Source organism: Meles meles, chromosome 15, assembly GCF_922984935.1.
Source record: "Meles meles chromosome 15, mMelMel3.1 paternal haplotype, whole genome shotgun sequence".
NCBI lineage: Eukaryota > Metazoa > Chordata > Mammalia > Carnivora > Mustelidae > Meles > Meles meles.
The window spans coordinates 11,161,951-11,181,338 of NC_060080.1; the positions used below are offsets into that span (position 1 = coordinate 11,161,951).

At 41.9% G+C, this 19,388-nt stretch overlaps 1 protein-coding gene across 2 annotated transcripts in view; it reads right to left on the bottom strand.

The window, feature by feature from the left end:
• The window catches only part of NBAS (NBAS subunit of NRZ tethering complex), a 339,756-nt gene that overhangs the window by 130,654 nt on the left and 189,714 nt on the right, over nucleotides 1–19,388 (bottom strand). For both annotated transcript variants that reach the window (XM_045979111.1, XM_045979112.1), the window contains 3 exons: nucleotides 6,934–7,098; nucleotides 3,348–3,461; nucleotides 2,674–2,797 (listed from right to left, as the gene is read on the bottom strand). In XM_045979111.1, coding sequence (XP_045835067.1) covers nucleotides 2,674–2,797; nucleotides 3,348–3,461; nucleotides 6,934–7,098 — 403 coding nt within the window. The remainder of the gene's footprint in view (nucleotides 1–2,673; nucleotides 2,798–3,347; nucleotides 3,462–6,933; nucleotides 7,099–19,388) is intronic.

Here is a 19,388-nt window from a genome sequence, read left to right on the forward strand (position 1 = left end):
CTCAACAGTAAGCCCTCTCAAGACCGGACCGTGTCTTCCTTAACTTCACATTCCAAGTACGGGGACACTGAAGGACCATTCCTTCCGTGAATACTGAACACGTGGTGAGAAAAGGAACTGGACGGGGATGCCCTGGTTCCTCCTCTCGTATGCTTCCCCTACTCCAAGAGTTCCTGGAAAACACCTATTGGCTCCATGTTTCACGATCCCTCGGGTGCCTCATCACCGAGTTACCAACTGTAGAGAGATGGCCAAGTACCTAAAGACCCTGTGAGAAGGGGAGGCCTAACAACCCAGAAATCTGTGCCTCACAAGGGCCTTTCACTCTCTCTAGGCGAACAGCTCTGGAAAATAGCAGAAGCCTTCATAAGCAATTTGAGAGGGTCTGCGCGGAGAAGGCTTCCTTCTCTTGGACCTTTATAATCTGATGCCTTTATCTTGCCTTTTTGCAAAGCAGGCCTTTGCGTGAGAGGGGCTCACACTCACACATCTGTATGCTGCAGGCTAACTAACAGAAAAACTGTGTGTTGGGGCGCCTGGGTGGCTCAGTGGGTTAAAGCCTCTGCCTTCGGCTCAGGTCATGATCTCAGGGTCCTGGGATCGAGCCCTGCATTGGGCTCTCTGCTCAGCGGGGAGCCTTCTTCTCCTTCTCCCTCTGCCTGCCTGTCTGCCTACTTGTGATCTCTCTCTCTGTCAAATAAATAAATAAAATCTTTAAAAAAACAAAAACAAAACCAAAAACTGTGTGAATCAATATTTCCGAACTTCCTGGCTAGATTTCAGTCGTTGTGATGCCAATCAGTGGGTGACGCCCTTCCACACCCGACGCACTCTTTTCGTAAGGCCTTAGCGTCTATGCCTGCAAACCCTCTCAAGAATCCGACTTTGACCCATAAGCAAATAATTAAAGATCACTTAGCCAGAAGCACGTTTGAGGAACACATGGGTGAAACAGAGGACACCGCCTATTTCTCTGCTACCTGCAGAACTTCCCTGTGAGTATGGAAATGTCACGTGTGGTCAAACGAAAGGGAAGTAAACCATAATTCCACTGTGAGGTATTTTTAACTCTTCGGGACAATTTTATCTCCTCAGCACAAACTCCACTTTGCAAAAATGCTATTGTCAACAGGTTGGCAAGTTTGGAATGGAATATACCAAAAGAACTACACCAGACTAAATAACACCACGGGCATGTTTTTGTTTGTCCCTGTTACTCCCTTTTTTGATTCAGGGTCTAGCACAGGGCCTTGCAGAGACGGCTGAAACGTGGGCAGGACTCCCCACCGCAGTGCTCAGACAGAGCTGGATCTGGATGTTCAACCAACCACTGGCTTTGTAACTCAAACAGCAACAACAAAAACCACAATGGTTTCACGTCTCTGAGACATGGTTCTTTATCTCTAAAATACGACTAATGGTAAGTATCCGGTGGTCTGTTACTAGGTAACATACTGTACTAACAGCATTCGATACTAGAGCTTCTCTTACTGTAAACAAAGTAAATGTTGGCTACAAATGTCTATGGATTTGAAAAAATGCTTAAAAGATAATTAAAGCAAGAAAAGCAAGAAGTAATAAAGAATGATTAAAAGGGTAAACAGCAGTGCAACTCTACTCCTCACGTATATTCAGCATTATTTGTAAGGTGTGCCGTGAATGTAATAATAGCTTTTTGGGTAAGAAAAAAAAAATGTCCTCATCAACTGCGAGATACCCTGATTTCAGAAACAAAGGTAAAAAGCAGGCATCTCAGAATTGAAGGGACATGGTATACTCAGTAAAAACCTCTGGTATTCAAGAGGCCTCCATAGGGGACAGAACAATGGTATTTGCTTCCCCTCTTTCCAACTACATATAAATACTGATTGAAAGAAGGATTATCCAAAAATGAGTGACAGGATCTGGTTTTCCATGAAAACAGCAGTTCTATTCCCCATATACATTTCCCCCCCATTTTATTCCACGCAGCAATGTGCTCAGTTAAGACCACATCACCCAAGTTTACTGGCAGCGAGAGACAGCCAGAAATACCTAAGAGGAAGGTGTGTATAGGGCTATCAAGGAGACTGCTTTGCCCTCCTTCCTCTTTTCTCCTTATTGATGCCTGGGATATAGAGAGATAGCTGGAGCTCCAGCAGCCTTTTTATCATGAGGTATTCACTAAAGATGGCAGAGCAGAGAGAGTGGGAAACTGAAAAAAATAGTCAAGGAAACTATCCTAGAGCCTTAAGGAGGGAGACTAATGAGAAATAAAGATACAAATGGAAAGGTTATCTTTGGTGAACTTACATACATTTAATTCTTTCCAAAATATTCTACACAGAAAGATACGAAGGCATGCAGAAACTTCTTAAGATGAAATATACATCTACATTCTGTGAAGCAAATACATAAGGGTCCTTAATTAACACACAAAATGAGAAAGACCTATAAGAAGCACTTCAATTATATCATACTTATCCTTTTAAATCCTCAATATTAGTAAGTATCCAGAAAACAGAAGGTTCTCAAATAAATGTTTTAAATAAATGCATGTTGGTGTCAAGTTAAACTATTCACAATTAGAAAATTTTATTATTATTTTTCCCCACTCCCATTCACTCGTTTTTCATTTATGGTTTCCCTAATAGGAGTTACACATTTTCAGGGAACTAGAACCTTCTTCCATACCTTCTGTTGTTGGAAATACCTCCTCCCCTTCAGTTTTAGTCTCAGCCAGTTTTCCAGTTCTTAGCAATACCTCTGCAAAGCTTTCCACTGGAACATGCTGGTGGGGGTCATAGGTCACTGTAGACTAGACAGAAGCAGTTATACCTTTTAGTAGGTGACGCTTTTTTTGAAGATATTTTTAGAAGAGAGTCATAGGATTTTATGTCTTTTGATGATTCAAATGATAACTTCTCACTAAAACGTATCATTTTATGTAAAGCTTGAAACAGATTTTAATCTCATAATATGTTATAACATATACAAGTCACATAAAACCAGGTCGCCTAGATGGCTCAGTCAGTTGAGCATCCGACTCCTGATTTCAGCTCAGGTCATGATACCCAGGTTACGAGATCAGGCCCAGTATTCAGCTCTGCACGCAGCAGGAAGTCTGCTTGAGCTTCTCTCTCTCCCTCTCCCCCTCCCCCAACTTGCTCCCTCTCTCTAAAATAAGTAAATAATCTTTTAAAAATATACACATTTAAAAAAAAAAAGTCACATAAAACCAATGAACAACATGAGTAAGAACAAAGCTAAAAAAGTACATTTTCAGGAACATTTTAATTTTTGTGTATACTAAAATGCCCAAAACAGCATGAGAGTTGGCTCTGTGTTCTTAGGCGCACTGTCCTTACCTCTGTGACAAAGGGATCGGAGAGGACAGATTCATAAAAAGGATGACAGCCTTGTTTTTCTAGATCTTCATTGGCTATGGTTCCCATCTGATAAGCACCCCCGAATTCCTGCCCCTAAACAGAACAAAGACAAGAACAGTGGATAAAAGGAAAGAGCGCTGGGGGCAGATGGGAGGGGTGAAGGCAGGTTTATGTGGGGAGAGACGGAGCCACGTCCGCGGTGGGATCCACGGAGAGTGTGTCAGCGTGACACGGCCGCCCAGTGGAGCGGTAAGAACAGCACCCACCGTCTAAACGCAGCACTTCAACCTCAGCCTGCAGTGATTTCCCTGGTCACTCTGACATCAATGCATCAAAAACAGAGAAGCAATCAGCGTTAAACACACGGCAAGTTTTCTAATCTACAGTCAGAGTAACCCGCCCAAAACGTCATTCCGTGCGTATCGCGCCCGTGCTCCACATGCCGTCAGCAGCTCTGAATGAGACCAGCAGGCCACGGTAGCAAGTCTGAACTATGTAGAATAGCATTTAAAGTTCTTCAACGTCAATCAACATTAAGGGACACTTCTTCAACCACGATCTACTGCACGTGTCCTACCAACTTCTAAGCCTTTCTTCCACTCCAAGGGGCTAAGCAAGCTGACTGCCTCGGCAGATGCCACCCTGCTTCCAGGCCCAGCTGGGACCTCACCCGCTGAAACCCCAGCCCCCACCCGCTGGAGGCAAGATGGAAGTGTGCCCCTTGCCTCATCGCCTGCTGTCCTACAACTCCCTTCAAGACCTGTCAGCGGCCGTCCTCACTGGCAAGCGCATTCGGATCCCTAGTAGTTAACTGTCTTCAGGTCGACCTTCCTCAGTTATAAAGCTCCTCACTGGAACGGCCAAGTTAAACACAGTCACCCATTCCTCTGAGTTAGGGTTAGGGTGGGGGTTAGGGTTAGGGTTAGGGCTAGGAGTTCTCACTGGATGCCAACCACAGCCTCGGGAAGTCACGAAGGCACTGCTGGAAATGATGACAAGAACGACAACTGACACTTTACAAAAACGATCTGGTATCAGGCACGGGGTCACACACTTCATCTGAGGCACATACACTCAAAAAGTCCAAGACGCAAGTCATTTAAAAGTAACCACAGTTACCACAATCATACCCAATGTGATACACACAATGAGAAGAGATGTGCGGACCTGCCCCCAAGTCAAGCGTACACCACCTCAGTCTGTGGGAACGACATCTTGGCTATGTCACTCTTGTTTCCCCTCTTCCCTGCGTTTCCCACATCCAGACCATCCGCAGGTCCGCAAGATACATCTCCCACTTCCTTCACGGCTGCCCTGGTCCACACCCCCCACCCCTCACTGAACAACAGACCAGGGACCTCTTTGCCCCTGCTCTGACTCACACCACAGCTCTCCACACGGCACTTCGATGATCTTAGGGAAAGTGACGCTGGATCACACAACCGCATCGCCTACCGTCTCCGGCAGCTTTCCATCTACTCAGAACAAAATCTGTGGTCCTCACCGGTCTACAAGGCTTTAGACATTGGCCTGTTTGCCACTTCCTTGATCTCATCTCCTATCATCTTCCTGCTGTTCTCCCTGTTCATACTATGCAAGCCTCCTTTCTGCTCTACAAAGATGTCAAGCACCTTCCTTCAAGAAGGGCTCTGGGGGCACCTGGGTGGCTCAGTGGATTAAGCCGCTGCCTTCAGCTCAGGTCATGATCTCAGGGTCCTGGGATCGAGCCCCGCATCGGGCTCTCTGCTCCGCAGGGAGCCTGCTTCTCTCCCTCTCTGCCTACCTCTCTACTTGTGATCTCTCTCTCTGTCAAATGAATAAATAAAATCTTTAAAAAAAAAAAAAAAAAAAGAAGGGCTCTGTACTTGTTCTACTTGGCTCAGCCAGGTTTCTGCCCAGGTATCTCCTGAGATACCGACCTTCCGATCTAAATCAGACCATCACTCACCCAGTCAACTCCCCTGACCCTGAAGTTATCCTCACAGCCCTCACTGCCACCTACCATGACAGTATTGCACAAATATTTTATTGCTGGGCTTCTTCGTCTCCCCTACTGAAATATAGGCTCTGCACGTGAAGGGTTTCCCAACTTTGCTCCCAATCACTAGCACAAAGGAAACTCCTGAGGAATATTTGGAGTGTGAGTGGAATGAATGATACACCCAGTGAGTGTCTGGGGTGAATTTACAAACAAGCATGTTTCTTTTTCCTCTAAGCCTTCCAGTAAGACCAAGGACTGCAGTGTGAGAGCGCAGGGAAGACAGCCCGGGAGCAAAAGGTTCACTGGTGACAGAAAGTACACTCGTTCTACTGCTGTCCTGACCTCTGCTTCCAGAATGAGTGAAAGAATCTGGTTACACTGTTCTCTTAACCCAAAAAACCTACTAAAAACTGAATGTTTGCGTCATCTCCTAAAATTCACATGCTGGCATTCTAAGCGCCCAAAACATGATGGTATTAAGAGGTGGGACCTTTGGGTGTATATACAGAGTGGAATATTACTCTGCCATAAAAAGAATGAGATCCTGTCATCTGCGACGACATGGATGGATTTACAGGGTGTTATACTAAATGAAGTAAGTCAAAGACAAACATCATACAATTTCACTTATACGTAGAATCTAAAAAACAAATGAGCAAACAAACAAAAAAGCATAAACAGATGCATAAACAAGAGAACTGATGATTGCCAGAGGGAAAAGGGTAGGGGATGAGCAAAATGAGTGAAGGGGAATGGAAGGTCCAGGCTTCCAGCTAGGGATGAGTAAGTCCGGGGAACATAGTCACAGGTACTGTAACATTGTTATGTCATGACAGATGGTACCTACACCGTCATGAGTACAACATAATGGATACAGTTGTCAAATCACTACATTGTGCACTTGAAACTAACAACATTCCGCGTTGACTACATTTCAATTAAAAGTAAATACTTTTTTTAAAAAAAAATAAGAGTTGGGGCCTTTGGGAGGTGATAGGCTCATGAGGTTGGAGCCCTCAGGAATGGGACTAGTGCCCTTATATAAGAGACTGCCAAGAGCTCCCTCACCCCTCCACCATGTGAGAACACAGCAAGCTGACCCTACCAGGCGCTAAATCTGCCAGAGCGTTCCTCTTGGTCTTCCAGCCCTTAGAACCGTGAGGAAGAAATTGTTTAAGCCCCACAGTAAGTGGTATTATCGTTCCAGCAGCCCCAGTAACCTTAGCCCCCATGCCCTCCTCTGGGGCATTTCCTCTACTACTGGCCCGTAGAAATACAGCAAAATCAAGTAAGCACCAATGAAATCATTTTCCTTTTCATCCCACTAAGTTTTCATTCTGACATCAAACCCAACCCCACCTCAATCTCTATCAGTGTCTTTCGCAAGCACCCTACGGGAGTAGGTTCCATTCTATAAAATAAGTGACTCTTCCCCTATCTGATGGGAGGCCTCGATTTTTTAAGAGATTATTCAATAACCCAGAGAAGAGAAACCTGTTTACAACAGGAAAACAACTGAGAAGCGGTACCAATGCGTTGACAGAAGCCCAGGATGGATTTTAAAAAGACAGAGGCCTTGCTTACATGAAGCGCTCGAAGGTAAGTCAAGGACTTCTTCCACCACTGCTGGTCACTGACCGCCTGCAGCACGGCCTTGGTGGTGGTCGTGGTGCTGGACAGGACCTTCATGGTGGCCGCTGCGCTCCAGTGGAAGAGGTCAGAGTTGCTGCCAGGAACACCGGCCTCGCCCTGGTTAAAATGGAAAATGGCAAAAATGGTTAAAAAGCAAAAAACGCACATTGTTAGCAGAACAGAGAGTGATAATGAGACGACTTGTACTTCTCAGACGTGAAGAGAAATTTAAAACTCCATCTTTGCCAGCAACAAAAAAAAACGTGAAACAAAGCATTACTGGCATATCGTACCTCCTTGGATCATTCACAAAAGAAATTTGGGAAAGGAAAAACCATCATTGTGTATTAGTCCAATAATCCCCTTCAGGAACATTTATGAAGCAAATAGGCTCTTTTTTACCAATCTAATATCCCACCAATGAGAAACTCAGGTTAATTTCTTAGACATTTGAAAATATTTACTATTTAATTATGAAATAAATTATTCATTCGAACAGTGCTACAGTGACCCCTCTGCAAAGGTAGAGGGTGTGGAGGACCCACCTACTAATGTTGGAATGGTTTGATTTTCGGGCACCTGAGTGGCTCAGGGGGTTAAGCCTCTATCTTCAGCTCAGGTCATGGTCTCAGGGTCCGGGGATCGAGCCCTGCATCAGGCTCTCTGCTCAGTGGGGAGGAGCTTCCCTCTCTCTCTGCCTGCCTCTCTGCCTACTTGTAATCTCTCTCTGTGTCAAATAAATAAATAAAATCTTAAAAAAAAAAAAAGGAATGTTTTGTTTTTCATCTAAACAAGTGGATGATTAATAGTGTTTAAAAGGTTTATAACATGAAACCTCCTGCCAATCTTGAAGCAATCAGCTAAAATTCTGACTCTCCATTTACTCATCTGAGAGATTCCATGTGGAGAAAAATGCTAATACATTAACATTATTTTAAACAGAAATGACAACAACCACATCTGCTTTTTTTTTTTTATATTTTATTTATTTATTTGACAGAGAGAGAGATCACAAGCAGACAGAGAGGCAGAGCAGAGAGAGAGGGGAAGCAGGCCCCCTGCTGAGCAGAGAGCCCGATGCAGGACTCGATCCCAGGATCCCGGGATCATGACCTGGGCTGAAGGCAGAGGCTTAACCCACTGAGCCACCCAGGCACCCCCACATCTGCTTTTGATCAAAGAAAAACACTGCTTACTCTACAAAAACAAAGTTCTCGGTTTAGTGTTTATCTACTTCCACTTATTTTTTCTTAACATTCCTGTTGAAATGAAAGCAAAGTTAAGGCCGAGTCCCTCCATTTCAACAGCCTTCCTGATACTGACAGGAGGGATTAGTTTGGCTACTTAGGTCCACATCATATCACTTATTCATTATATTTTATTATGTTATAAAAAACGTGAATCACGTAACCACTCAGTAATTGCCAGGACATCACACATCACAAATACTCAGGATACAAATGAACTGTTGTAGACCCAAATGACAGCTCCCTTATATGGTAAGTAGAATGATGGGCCCCCGAAGATGTCCACGTCCTAATTCCTGGAACCTGGGAATACACCGCATTCCACGGCAAAGGGACTTTGCAGATATGATTAAGGACACACACCTTGAGGTGAAGAGATTATCTAAATTACTGAAGTGGGACTAACTTAGTCACACAAGACTTTAAGTAGAGAACCTTTCCCAGCTAGGGAGAGAGGGTGTCTGGGACATGCCATGGGGCAGAGGTAAGAGAAACCTGGGGCATGAGAGGACTCAACCCATCACTGCCAGCTTTGAAGATGGAGGAAGGAGCCACAAGCCAGGAGATGTGAGTGGCATCTAGAAGCTGAGAACAGCCTCAAGGCAACAGGGACCTCAGTCCTATAACCAAAAGAAATTGAACTTTGTCAATATCACGAATGAGCATGGAAATAGATCCTCCTTTAGAGGCTCCCGAAAAGAGCACAGCCCTGTTGGCACCATGATTTTGTCCATCCGTGACTAAGGAGAGACCCATCCACACCTGCCAGATTTTTATCCCATGGGAATTAAAAGATAATCAATTTGCATTGTTTAAGTGGCTAAATTTGTAGTAATATGTTACAGCAGCAATAGAAAACAAGTATCAACTATGGACTCTGAAAAACAACCTGAGGGTTTTGAAGGGTCGGGGGTGGGAGGTTGGGGGAACCAGGTGGTGGGTAATAGGGAGGGCACATATTGCATGGAGCGATGGATGTTGTGCAAAAACAATGAATACTGTTACGCTGAAAAAAATAAATTAATTTTTAAAAAAAGAAAACAAATATCATCATGTTAGGATATTTAACTTCTAGGAAACTATTGCGAGTTATACTCTTACTTGCAAAAGGAAATGGATTTAAGCTATACTAACCAATGCTTATAATGTGTCATTTGTTTCTCCTAAGATTTTCTAAACTCTGCTTTTAACACACACCAAAAAAATGTATCTCAACAGAAGAAATGATAATTATGTGACATAATAATGGTGTTACCTAAGCTACAATGGCAACCATATTGCAATATAAATATATCAAATCAGGGGCCTCTGGGTGGCTCAGGCAGTTGAGTGTCCCACTCTTGATATCAAGGTCATGAGTTCAAGCCCCGGAGGCTCCCCAAGGGATGTGGAGCCTTCTTTAAAAAAAAAAAAAAAAAAGTATCAACTTGATAAGCTGTATATCTTAAGCTAACACGTTTTATGTCAAATATACCTCAATGAAAAAAAAAGTTTTAAAAAATCATGATTTCTATGGGCTTTTTGGCCATTGGAAAAAGTATAAACTACCCGCCCAATGCAATCATTATAATTTGATTATGAAAACAACATAAAAAATATGGATGTTAATAAGGAAAGAATCACTTTAAGTTGCTCGTATATTGATAAGGGCAACCATGCCAAAAACAGCTGACTGGGGTTTGGCTCATTATCCAATGCTTCTCAAAGGACAGGGTAGGAAGTTCTACGTAGGAAAAAACAGAATTCTCCCTCCACGTGTAATAATGACAACAGCCCGCCATGGGCCAGGACTGCACGAAGTGCTTCACCTGTATCCTGGGCATCAAAACTGGAAGGGAACACCAAAAAACACAAAGAGTTCTCATGGTAGCATTACTACAATTCTTTTCCTTCCTTAATTTCTTCACTGTGTGAGGAGAGAGCAGTGGAGGCTGATTTATTCTCCGCTCTGGTACCACAGACAGCTGGTTCATCAAGTCGGACTTAAGTCAACAGAGAAAAACAAGCTGATACCAGCTCCTGCACTCCAGAGGCCCCTTTTCTCTAAGAAGGCTACAACCCCAGCCAACGTGCTTCTGATGGTACACAGCAGCAACGTTACCCCAGTTCCCATCCTGTGTTTATGGAGGGGGGCCTGCTTCCGCTGGACAACCAGCTCACTGGTCATTGTGCACGTGACCCACCACGTCCAGCCTGAGCTCTCCTCTCTGGGCTACCGAAGGGTCTGGAGATCATGTATACTCGGCTTCCCTCAGCTTCTGAGTTCTCCCCCTAATAACTGTGCACAGAATGGAAACAGCTCCATACGTCCCTCTGTGAATAACACTGCCAAAAATAGTTCTTGGCCAGAAATAAAGCTCAGAAGGAATCTGAAGTATACATTCTCTCTTTTTATAAGATATAGATACATAGATACAGCTCTGTCTGTGTATGTGCGTGTGTGTATATACACACATATATATGAATATGTATAAAATATATAGTAAGCATCTCAATTTATTGGCTATATTTTTGAATTACTTAAAAACCCAGAAACAAATGAGAATTCATTCACTTACTCAGCAGTTGCTGAGTGACTCTTAATTCAGTATCATGCTCGATACCAGGCACTGAGGTGATAAGAACAAGTAAGACACAGTCTGTGCTCTCAAGTTGCTCTGAAACGAGGGAGGGAGGCAGAGAGGCAGACCGGTCACTGCAGGGGAATATCGCCTTCTCCAGCAGAGGTGCACGTGAAGCACTATGGGAACACGAAGAGAGGCTACTCCTCCCCTGCCTGGAGGCACGATCACAGAAGACTGCACCGAGAAGGTAGTATTCCAGCAGGAAAGAAGACAGGGCCTCCAAAGGAGGAATGGCAGAGATCGTTTCGGGCAGGCTTATGCAAACACAAGAGCATGAAATGAAACAACACGGCCAACAGGAGGAATCCTGAGTGAGTCAGAGAAGGTGCGGACGCTGACACACAAGGGCAAGGGGCAGAACACCAGGATGGAAGGAAGGACAGGGGACTGGGGCAAGAGCCCCGCTGAGCAGCCCAGAGCACCTCCGCTGTTGCCCTGAGAGGTGGGAAGCCACTGAAGGACTCGCAACAAAGGAAGTCGCATAATCAGATTTGTGTTTTAAAACTATTACAACCGGCACAAGAATCCAGTTAGGAGGCTGGTGTGTTAGTCCAAGTTTCAACGCATCAGGGACTGAATTAAGATCATAATGCCACGAACATGTGAGGTCACCATGGGGTATTTGCCTACCTGAATGAATACATTAAGTGTCAGTGTTTTTATTTCTAATCCTTCTCAAAGGGAAAAGGGCCTGAGGTAAATCAGATAAGCAGAGAAATCCAACTTTCTAAGAAATAAAGTCCATGGTCACCAGGTGGGTCTTAGTGAAGAGCTGAGAGAAAGAAGACAGGAACAGAAGAAAAGTCGGGAACATAAGCAAATGTTCATGGTCCGCTGAGCAAGGTTAGATGCGGGGTGTGGTGGGGGTAAAAGGAGCAACACAAGTTACTGAGGAAGAATGAACAGAGGACCAGGTCCACAAAGGGGACTAAGAAAGATGTAGACACCTTTTCTCCCAAGAGCAATGTCTAACAGAAGTCCCGGTTACAATATCTAAGAAACATAACGGCTATCATTTACTAAATGCATACTGTGTGTCAGGTACCAGGAAGGGGCTTCCTAGGGTCATTCCTCAGTTTTACAGTAACACTGCAGACTAGGTAAGAGGACACTCTATGATGGGAAAGTAAACTGTAGATCCAGTAAGCGGAATACGCTGCCCACAGGCAACTGGCCTAGGGGTGTCTCTTCTTGACCAGGTCTGGCTATCAAAATGTGTGGTCCATTTGTTCTTCATAGGGTTCTGACATATTATACACACACACACACACACACACACACACACACACACAGGCACACATTTAAGGTCATTTACTCTTCTGTCTTATAAAACTAAAATCTCATTAAAGAAGGCCTGAAAAATTCCAAAGATTAGGAGAAAAAAAGATAGTACTTATTCATAGTTCCATGATACAAAGACAATACTGCCAGTAAACATTCTCCCTTCCTGTCTTTAATCCAGGCTTGGCGACCTTTCAAGGATAAGATATATTTAAAAAATGTGTTCAGTTTGATAAACCATAACACATCAGCACTTAGTAACAGACCACCATCCCAGCATCCATCCCAGAGGCTGCTACTGTGGTCATTTTCAGCCACTCCCAGGGCCACGATAAATGCTATTCACACTTCTGGCAGCATAAATTAGTTTTGTCTATTTTTATACTTTATATGAATGGAATTATGTCCTCTTTGGGGTCTGATCTCTAGCACTCAACATAAATTCATTCATATTCTTGCAAGTAGTCAAAAATTATCCAATTCACTGTTAGTGCAGTGCTATAGAACTTATCCTTTTTTCTGCTGAACATTTGGAATATTCTGCAGTTTGGAGCTAATACCAACAGTGCCACCCTGAACATGCTAATAATTATCTTTTGGTGAACATGTGCACTTTGGGAAATAAGGAATACTTACACATAGAGTACACATCTGTCCAGACTTGGTAAATAATGCCAAACATTTTTCTAAAATGGCTACACCAACTGGTACTCTAACAAGCAATTGCAACAGTTCTGGTCACCCCACATCCATGCCAACACTTGGCATTACATTTCTTTTTTCCTTTTAGCTTTACCAGTGAGTATATAAATAGTTATCTCTCTGTGGTTTTAATTTGTATCTCCTTGGTGACTAATGAAGTTGAGTTATTTCTTTATGTATATATTGGCCGTTTGAGCATCTTCTTTTGTGAAGTGTCTGTTCAAGTGTTTCGCCCGTCCTTCTGTCGATTACTTATATTTCTTATTCAGTTGTACTTCTTTATATATTCTGGATACACATCCCTTATTAGATGTATGAATTGCAAATAATAAAAAGATTATCTTTTTATTGTTTTAATATTATCTTTTGATTAATAGAAGTACTTACATTTTAAATTACTCCAATTCATCAGGTTTTTTTACTTTATGATTAGCATTTTTGGTATATTTAAGAAATCACTGCCTACCACAAGAGCACATGCTCTTTCATATTTTCCTTGACATGTGATATTTCTGCTGTAAGTAAAATCCTGTTACAACAGTGCACTACTCCCTCTCCTATGCACTTGTACCACTAGAAGCAACCTTCTAATGCATTTACCATAATATACTGATACTCTGATTTTGTTGTTATTGTTGTTGTCTGTCTTTCTAATCAGAGAGCAGCTTTTCAAGGTTAGGGACTGTGTTTATTCATCCTCAAAGTATGTGTATCCTCAAAGTATGTGAACCTAACCTGTAGTTTGTATGCATAGATATGTATGAGAAGTCTGGTTTTACTGTCTATCTGTTGGAGGGTACACTTTCTAAAGCCTAATATATTGCACCGATAGTAGCTAAATGTTATTCAAATAAGACTTCATGTCACATTTTCAAATCTTGTTCATCTTCTTAATCAAGAGGGTATACTGAAGGATTTGAATGCCATCAACTAATCAAGTATAGAATTAAAAATACAAACAAGGTAAGAAATATGGCACTTAAACACAATGCCACTTCACTCAGAGGAAAATCAAGTCAGTTGAAAAATATCAAAAAATGCAGACCATACAACAATTATTCCATTTCATAAGATGAACCTCAACTGTACTTCTAGTTCATATGGACAGGCGACCTCAAGACAGGAAATTTCAGATATACAAAACTTAAAAGTTTGTTTCACAAGATCAATGAAATTCACATGCTCAGAAATGTATAAGATAAAAGGATTGTAAGCGAGTCCCCTAATGAGAATTACAAAAGGTAAAGTAAAATCAAAGGCTCATTTGGACCACAGAAGAAGCATCAACCTTGAGGAGAGTTTACCAAGATTATACAGTAACTAGAATAATGAATGAAGAAAAGAGTTTTTTTTCAACTACATGTAATGGGGAGAGAAGAAAGAGGTTAGGCAAAATTTACCCCTCAAATGATTACTGCTGGCACTTTTTATATTCATAGTTGCACACTGCTAATTAATTTAGAATGTGTAACAGCAGAAATAGATTAATCCCCCAAACCAAATCAACAACTCCCAGCATAAAATTTAACATGAAATCTCATTAATGTCAAGTGTGTTACATAGCTCAAAGGTTAACTTACTAAGCATTAATAGTATCTTTCAGATTCTCCAATAGACACTACTACGGCTCAGGTTCATAAGAACAGGAGTAGCTCCCCATGTCAAGCTTGGCTTACAGAAACGATACTTGCTGAACCATTACTGTACTGAATAATCCATTTTGGAGTTGCTTTCTCTGGTGTCGGGTAACACGTGTTAATTTAATGAGAAAAATCTGTTTGCCCACCATAAACTGAGTTGGTGTACACATAAAGCTAGGTAAAGATTAGAAAGAGCTCTCAAACTGAACTCATCCACTATCCCCTCTCCTCCAACAGATCTTTAGATGATCCAAAGCTCGTCCCTGTACCTAACACAGTAAATTTCACCCTGAACTCAAAATATTAAAAATGCAATCTTCATTACTAGCGCTGCTACTTTTAGAAGGATCTGTCAAAAGAAGCAGGAGAAAAATCCCCATGAAATAAATCACTCATTATAAAGTCTGACTCTGCTTTAGTTCATCTGCTAATTAACAGGCCAGGTTACAATTTAGATGTTTTTCACCTTTGCAAGTCATGAATCCCCTATACAATTCTGATGAAAGCTGTAAGTCCTTTCTCCAGAAAAAATGCGCACATGTGTACACATACATGAACAAAGTCACAGCAGACACACACACACACACACACCAAATTTGACACATGATGTCAGAGGTTTTGAGAATCAAACCTTCTTGAATCTCCTAGCATTCCTGGACCAAGACTAAGAGGCATGTAGTTAGGAAAAATAGAGGCATATGAAGTATATTTTTATTTTCTTTCACCATACCCAATTTTTAAATCACTTTTGATAAATGATTTGCAGTACTAAATGTATCCACAAAATAAATCTACTGAACACATACTTCTGGCATGCCTATTATATTTAAGACCCAGTGCTAGGCAACAGAGTTACCATGATGATTAAGACATTGTCCCTGCTCTCAAAGAATTCACAGTACATTAGGAAAGAAAGGCAAATAGGAAATTTGCTTTATTTCACCAATGAACTGAGAACTTATCAAACTGGACCCCATTCAAATATTCCTCTCCTTATAATAACAGAATTTACCCCAACCCGTCATATCTATGTCTTAAACTTCTTCATTTATTTTATTCACACATTCAACAAATATTTTTGACATTAAGTATAACAAGAACAGACACCGTTCTAGATGCTGAAAATAGCAGTGAACAAAACATTGCTCCTGTCACAAAGATCTCCCCTTACATTCCAAGAAGAGATAAACAAAAAATAAATAGCACGCCAGAGAAGTCTATCAGATCAATGATAGGGGAAGAGCTAGGGAGAAAAATACAGTGTGTGGAAGTGTGTATGCAGAAACCAGAGAAGCTCTCACTGAGGAGACTGGAGACATGTGAGCAGAGACCTGGAAGAAGCGAGGACAAGTCATCTGGATATGTGGGAGGAGAACATGGCAGGGCGAACGCAGCAAGTACAAGTACCCAGAGGGAGAACTTGATGGGAATGTTTCAAGAATGGCAAGAAGGTCAAGACCGGAGTATGCTGAGCAAAGCCAAATTTGGGGGAAAGACGGCAGGGGGCAGGAGAGAAGAGATCAAGTCAAACACCCAGTAGGGAAGACAGATTGTGGGTGTTCTTGTAGAAGGGAGATCATAAAAACTTAACTTGTACTCTGAGGAATGTGGCACGATCTGATGTATTTTTGAAGAATCACTCAGGCTGCGTTGTTGAGTACAGACCGCAGCAAGGAAAAGAACTCGAGCAGACGGACAAAGAGACACCACCAACAAACTCTAGGGGAGACACCGGGAGAATTTAGACCAGGGCGGTAGCCGTGGTAAGAGTAAAATATAGCCCAATTCCAAGTCCACTGGGAAAGTGGAGCCGACAGGATTTCCTGACAGACCGCATGTGTTATGTAGGACAGAGAAGGACTGAGGATGACAACAAGGTTTATGACCTAAACAACGAGACAGATGGAGCCGCCATGTCCTGACGCAGGACGCAGCCCAGAAGGAGCACCACGTTGGCCTGGTGGGGCGCACGGGGAGTGAAAATCAGCGGCTCCCGCTGAACACACTGACATGGAAGTCCGCGAGAAAGGTGAGTACAGATGCTGGGTTGGCGGCCACACGTACATGCCTGGAACTCAGAAGACCAGGGCTCGAGCTATACGCAGGGACTCAGCTGCACAAAGTTGATATTTAAAGTGACGATAATGGGTGCGATCATTCCGGAATGAGCATAGCAGAGATTGAAAAGACTGAGACCCAGGGTATGTACCACTTAAGCTGGGCAAATGAGGAAGGAGCAGCAAACACGATGAGACTAAGCGGACAAGGAGGCATAACGAAGACAAACAGGTTGTCCCTGAAACAAGTGAGTATCCAAGGTCAAATAAGATAAAGGCAGAGGTGACCCGTGAATTTAGCGACAAGTGGTCACTGGTGATCCAAACACAAGCTGTTGTGATAAAACAGGGAGGAGGAAAGCTTCGTGGTGAGGAGGGCAAAGTAACAGGAGAAAAAGGAGATGAGGCCACTGCTAGTGTAAAACAGCAGCAGAGGAAAAGTCCCCCAGAAGAGTGCGCATGAGCCCCTGCAGGGCCAAGTGGTCCTGTCCACCAGGCCTCCTCATAAAAGGAAAGGGGGACGCCTGGGTGGCTCAGTTGGTTAGGCAGCTGCCTTCGGCTAAGGTCATGATCCCAGAGCCCTGGAACAAGTCCCACATCAGGCTCCTCGTTCAGCCGGGAGCCTGCTTCTCTTCCTCCCTCTGCCCGCGCTCTCTCTCTCTCTGTCAGATAAATAAATAAAATCTTAAAAAAAAAAAAAAAAAAGGAAAGGAAACTGTTGAATCCCCCGGAATTCACTGAAACTAAAAAAATATTATTTACAGAAAGTTATCTTTTCAAGTGGATTTAAAGGGCAAGATTAAAAAGTAAAAACCGTATTTTCTTTGTTATGAAAAGAGTCAAAGAAACTTAAACAAAACAAATGTGTTAGAAACGCATGAGCCCTATGAGGAAAGGGCGGGACGAAAGAACAAAGCCGGAATGCCATCCGAGGCGTAAAAGGAGGCAGCTGCCCTAAGCCTTTGTGAGGAGCAGAAATCTGTGACAGAGGTTCTCCGAGCCAATCAGAATGACAGGCTGCACACTCCTGACCACCAAGCTAGCGACCGAGCAAACACATAATGCCATGAGCACGACAATGGGCAGTGCACATCCTCCTCTGGTCACCTGTGACCAATACTGACTGACTGACTGACATGCCCAGGTGTTCTGAATCAGGCTGGTGCCGTGTTATCAGCCAGCACGCGGACATCACAGACTACCATAAACTCGGGCTCCCATAGAAAACATTCCTCGGGGGGCGCCTGGGTGGCTCAGTGGGTTAAAGCCTCTGCCTTCAGCTCAGGTCATGACCCCAGGGTCCTGGATCGAGCCCCACAACTGGGAGTCTGCTTCCTCCTCTCTCTGTCTGCCTTTCTGCCTACTTGTGATCTCTACCTGTCAAATAAATAAATAAAATCTTAAAAAAAAAAAAAAAGAAAGAAAAGAAAATATTCCTTGGGCAACATTATCCCCCCCCCAAAAAAAAAAAAAAAATGTAATGAAGACCTAGCTAGTCTGTTCCCGGTGATGTGCTGGCATCACAACACCGGAGAAAGCAGACTCAGCACTTACACAAACTTACTGAGGGCACGCCCCAAGAAAACAGGAAATTCTCTACCTCGAGTCCATTTCTACCACTTTATTCCAGAGCAATGCTAGTGTAACTATGCAAAATGTGTACATAAAAGGCTCAGGGCAGCTCAGTCTAAAATAGAGGAAAATCAAACACAATCTAAATGTTCAAAAACAAAGTAAAAGGTAAATAAATCATTGTCCGTGCATCAAAGGAACACTAACCCACCCTTATAGAAATGGTCTGTATATAATGAGAAAAGCGTATATCCATGACAAATAAGATCACATGAAAAAAATTAGCTTCAAGTTATTATATGCAGTATGACTCCATTTTAGTTTATAAGATAAAATAATAATTCTTCAGGAGACAGACAATAGCTGCACATCTCTTTATACTCAAAAAAAAATCTGGAACTTTTTTTAATAAACTTAAATATGTTTTACCTCTAAGCAGTGAGATTCATGGTATAGGTAGAAAGAACGAAGAAAGAATTTATCATACTAATTTATTTTTGTTTATTATTTCACATTTTTTTATTTTATTAATAAATAAAATAATAATTTTATAAAAAATTTATAAATTTTTATAAATTTTATAATTTTTTATTTTTATATTTATATTTTATTTATATTTATATTTATATTTATATATTATTATATTTATATATTTATATATTATATATATTATATTATATTTATATTATATATAATATATATTATTATATATATATAATATAATATATATATAAATATATTTATATTTATAAATAAAAATTTATTAAAAAATAAATAAAAGTTTATTAATTCACATGTAATTTATTTCACATTTTTTAAAAAGTAGAAAAACCAAAGTTACCACAAATTTCCAATACTTATCAAAAGTTAACAAATGTTAATATTTTATCACAGATGTTTCACATTTCATTTTTTTTTTGCTGTTAGGAATAAAATACACCAAATAATGTCAATTGCCTGAACCATGTCTCCTCTTAAAGGGATTCCTAAAATAAGAGCATATATTAATTTTTGCTATTTAAAAAAACATTATAAATTCCAGTTAAGATGGAGAAATGAACTCATTGAAACATGAGTGTGCTCACTGTGCTCCAAAATACTGAGGATAATTGATGAAAAGGGTGGAAAAGCACTCAAGTTCAATGGAATTCAACATTTGGGGGCTCAGAATTCCAACGCTGGCAGTGGTTGCCAGATGCTCCTTTCTAGAGAATTGTGAACTGAAAGGATCCTCAGTAAGAAGCTCAGACTCACTGCCTGGGACTATGTATTTATGTAAAACTG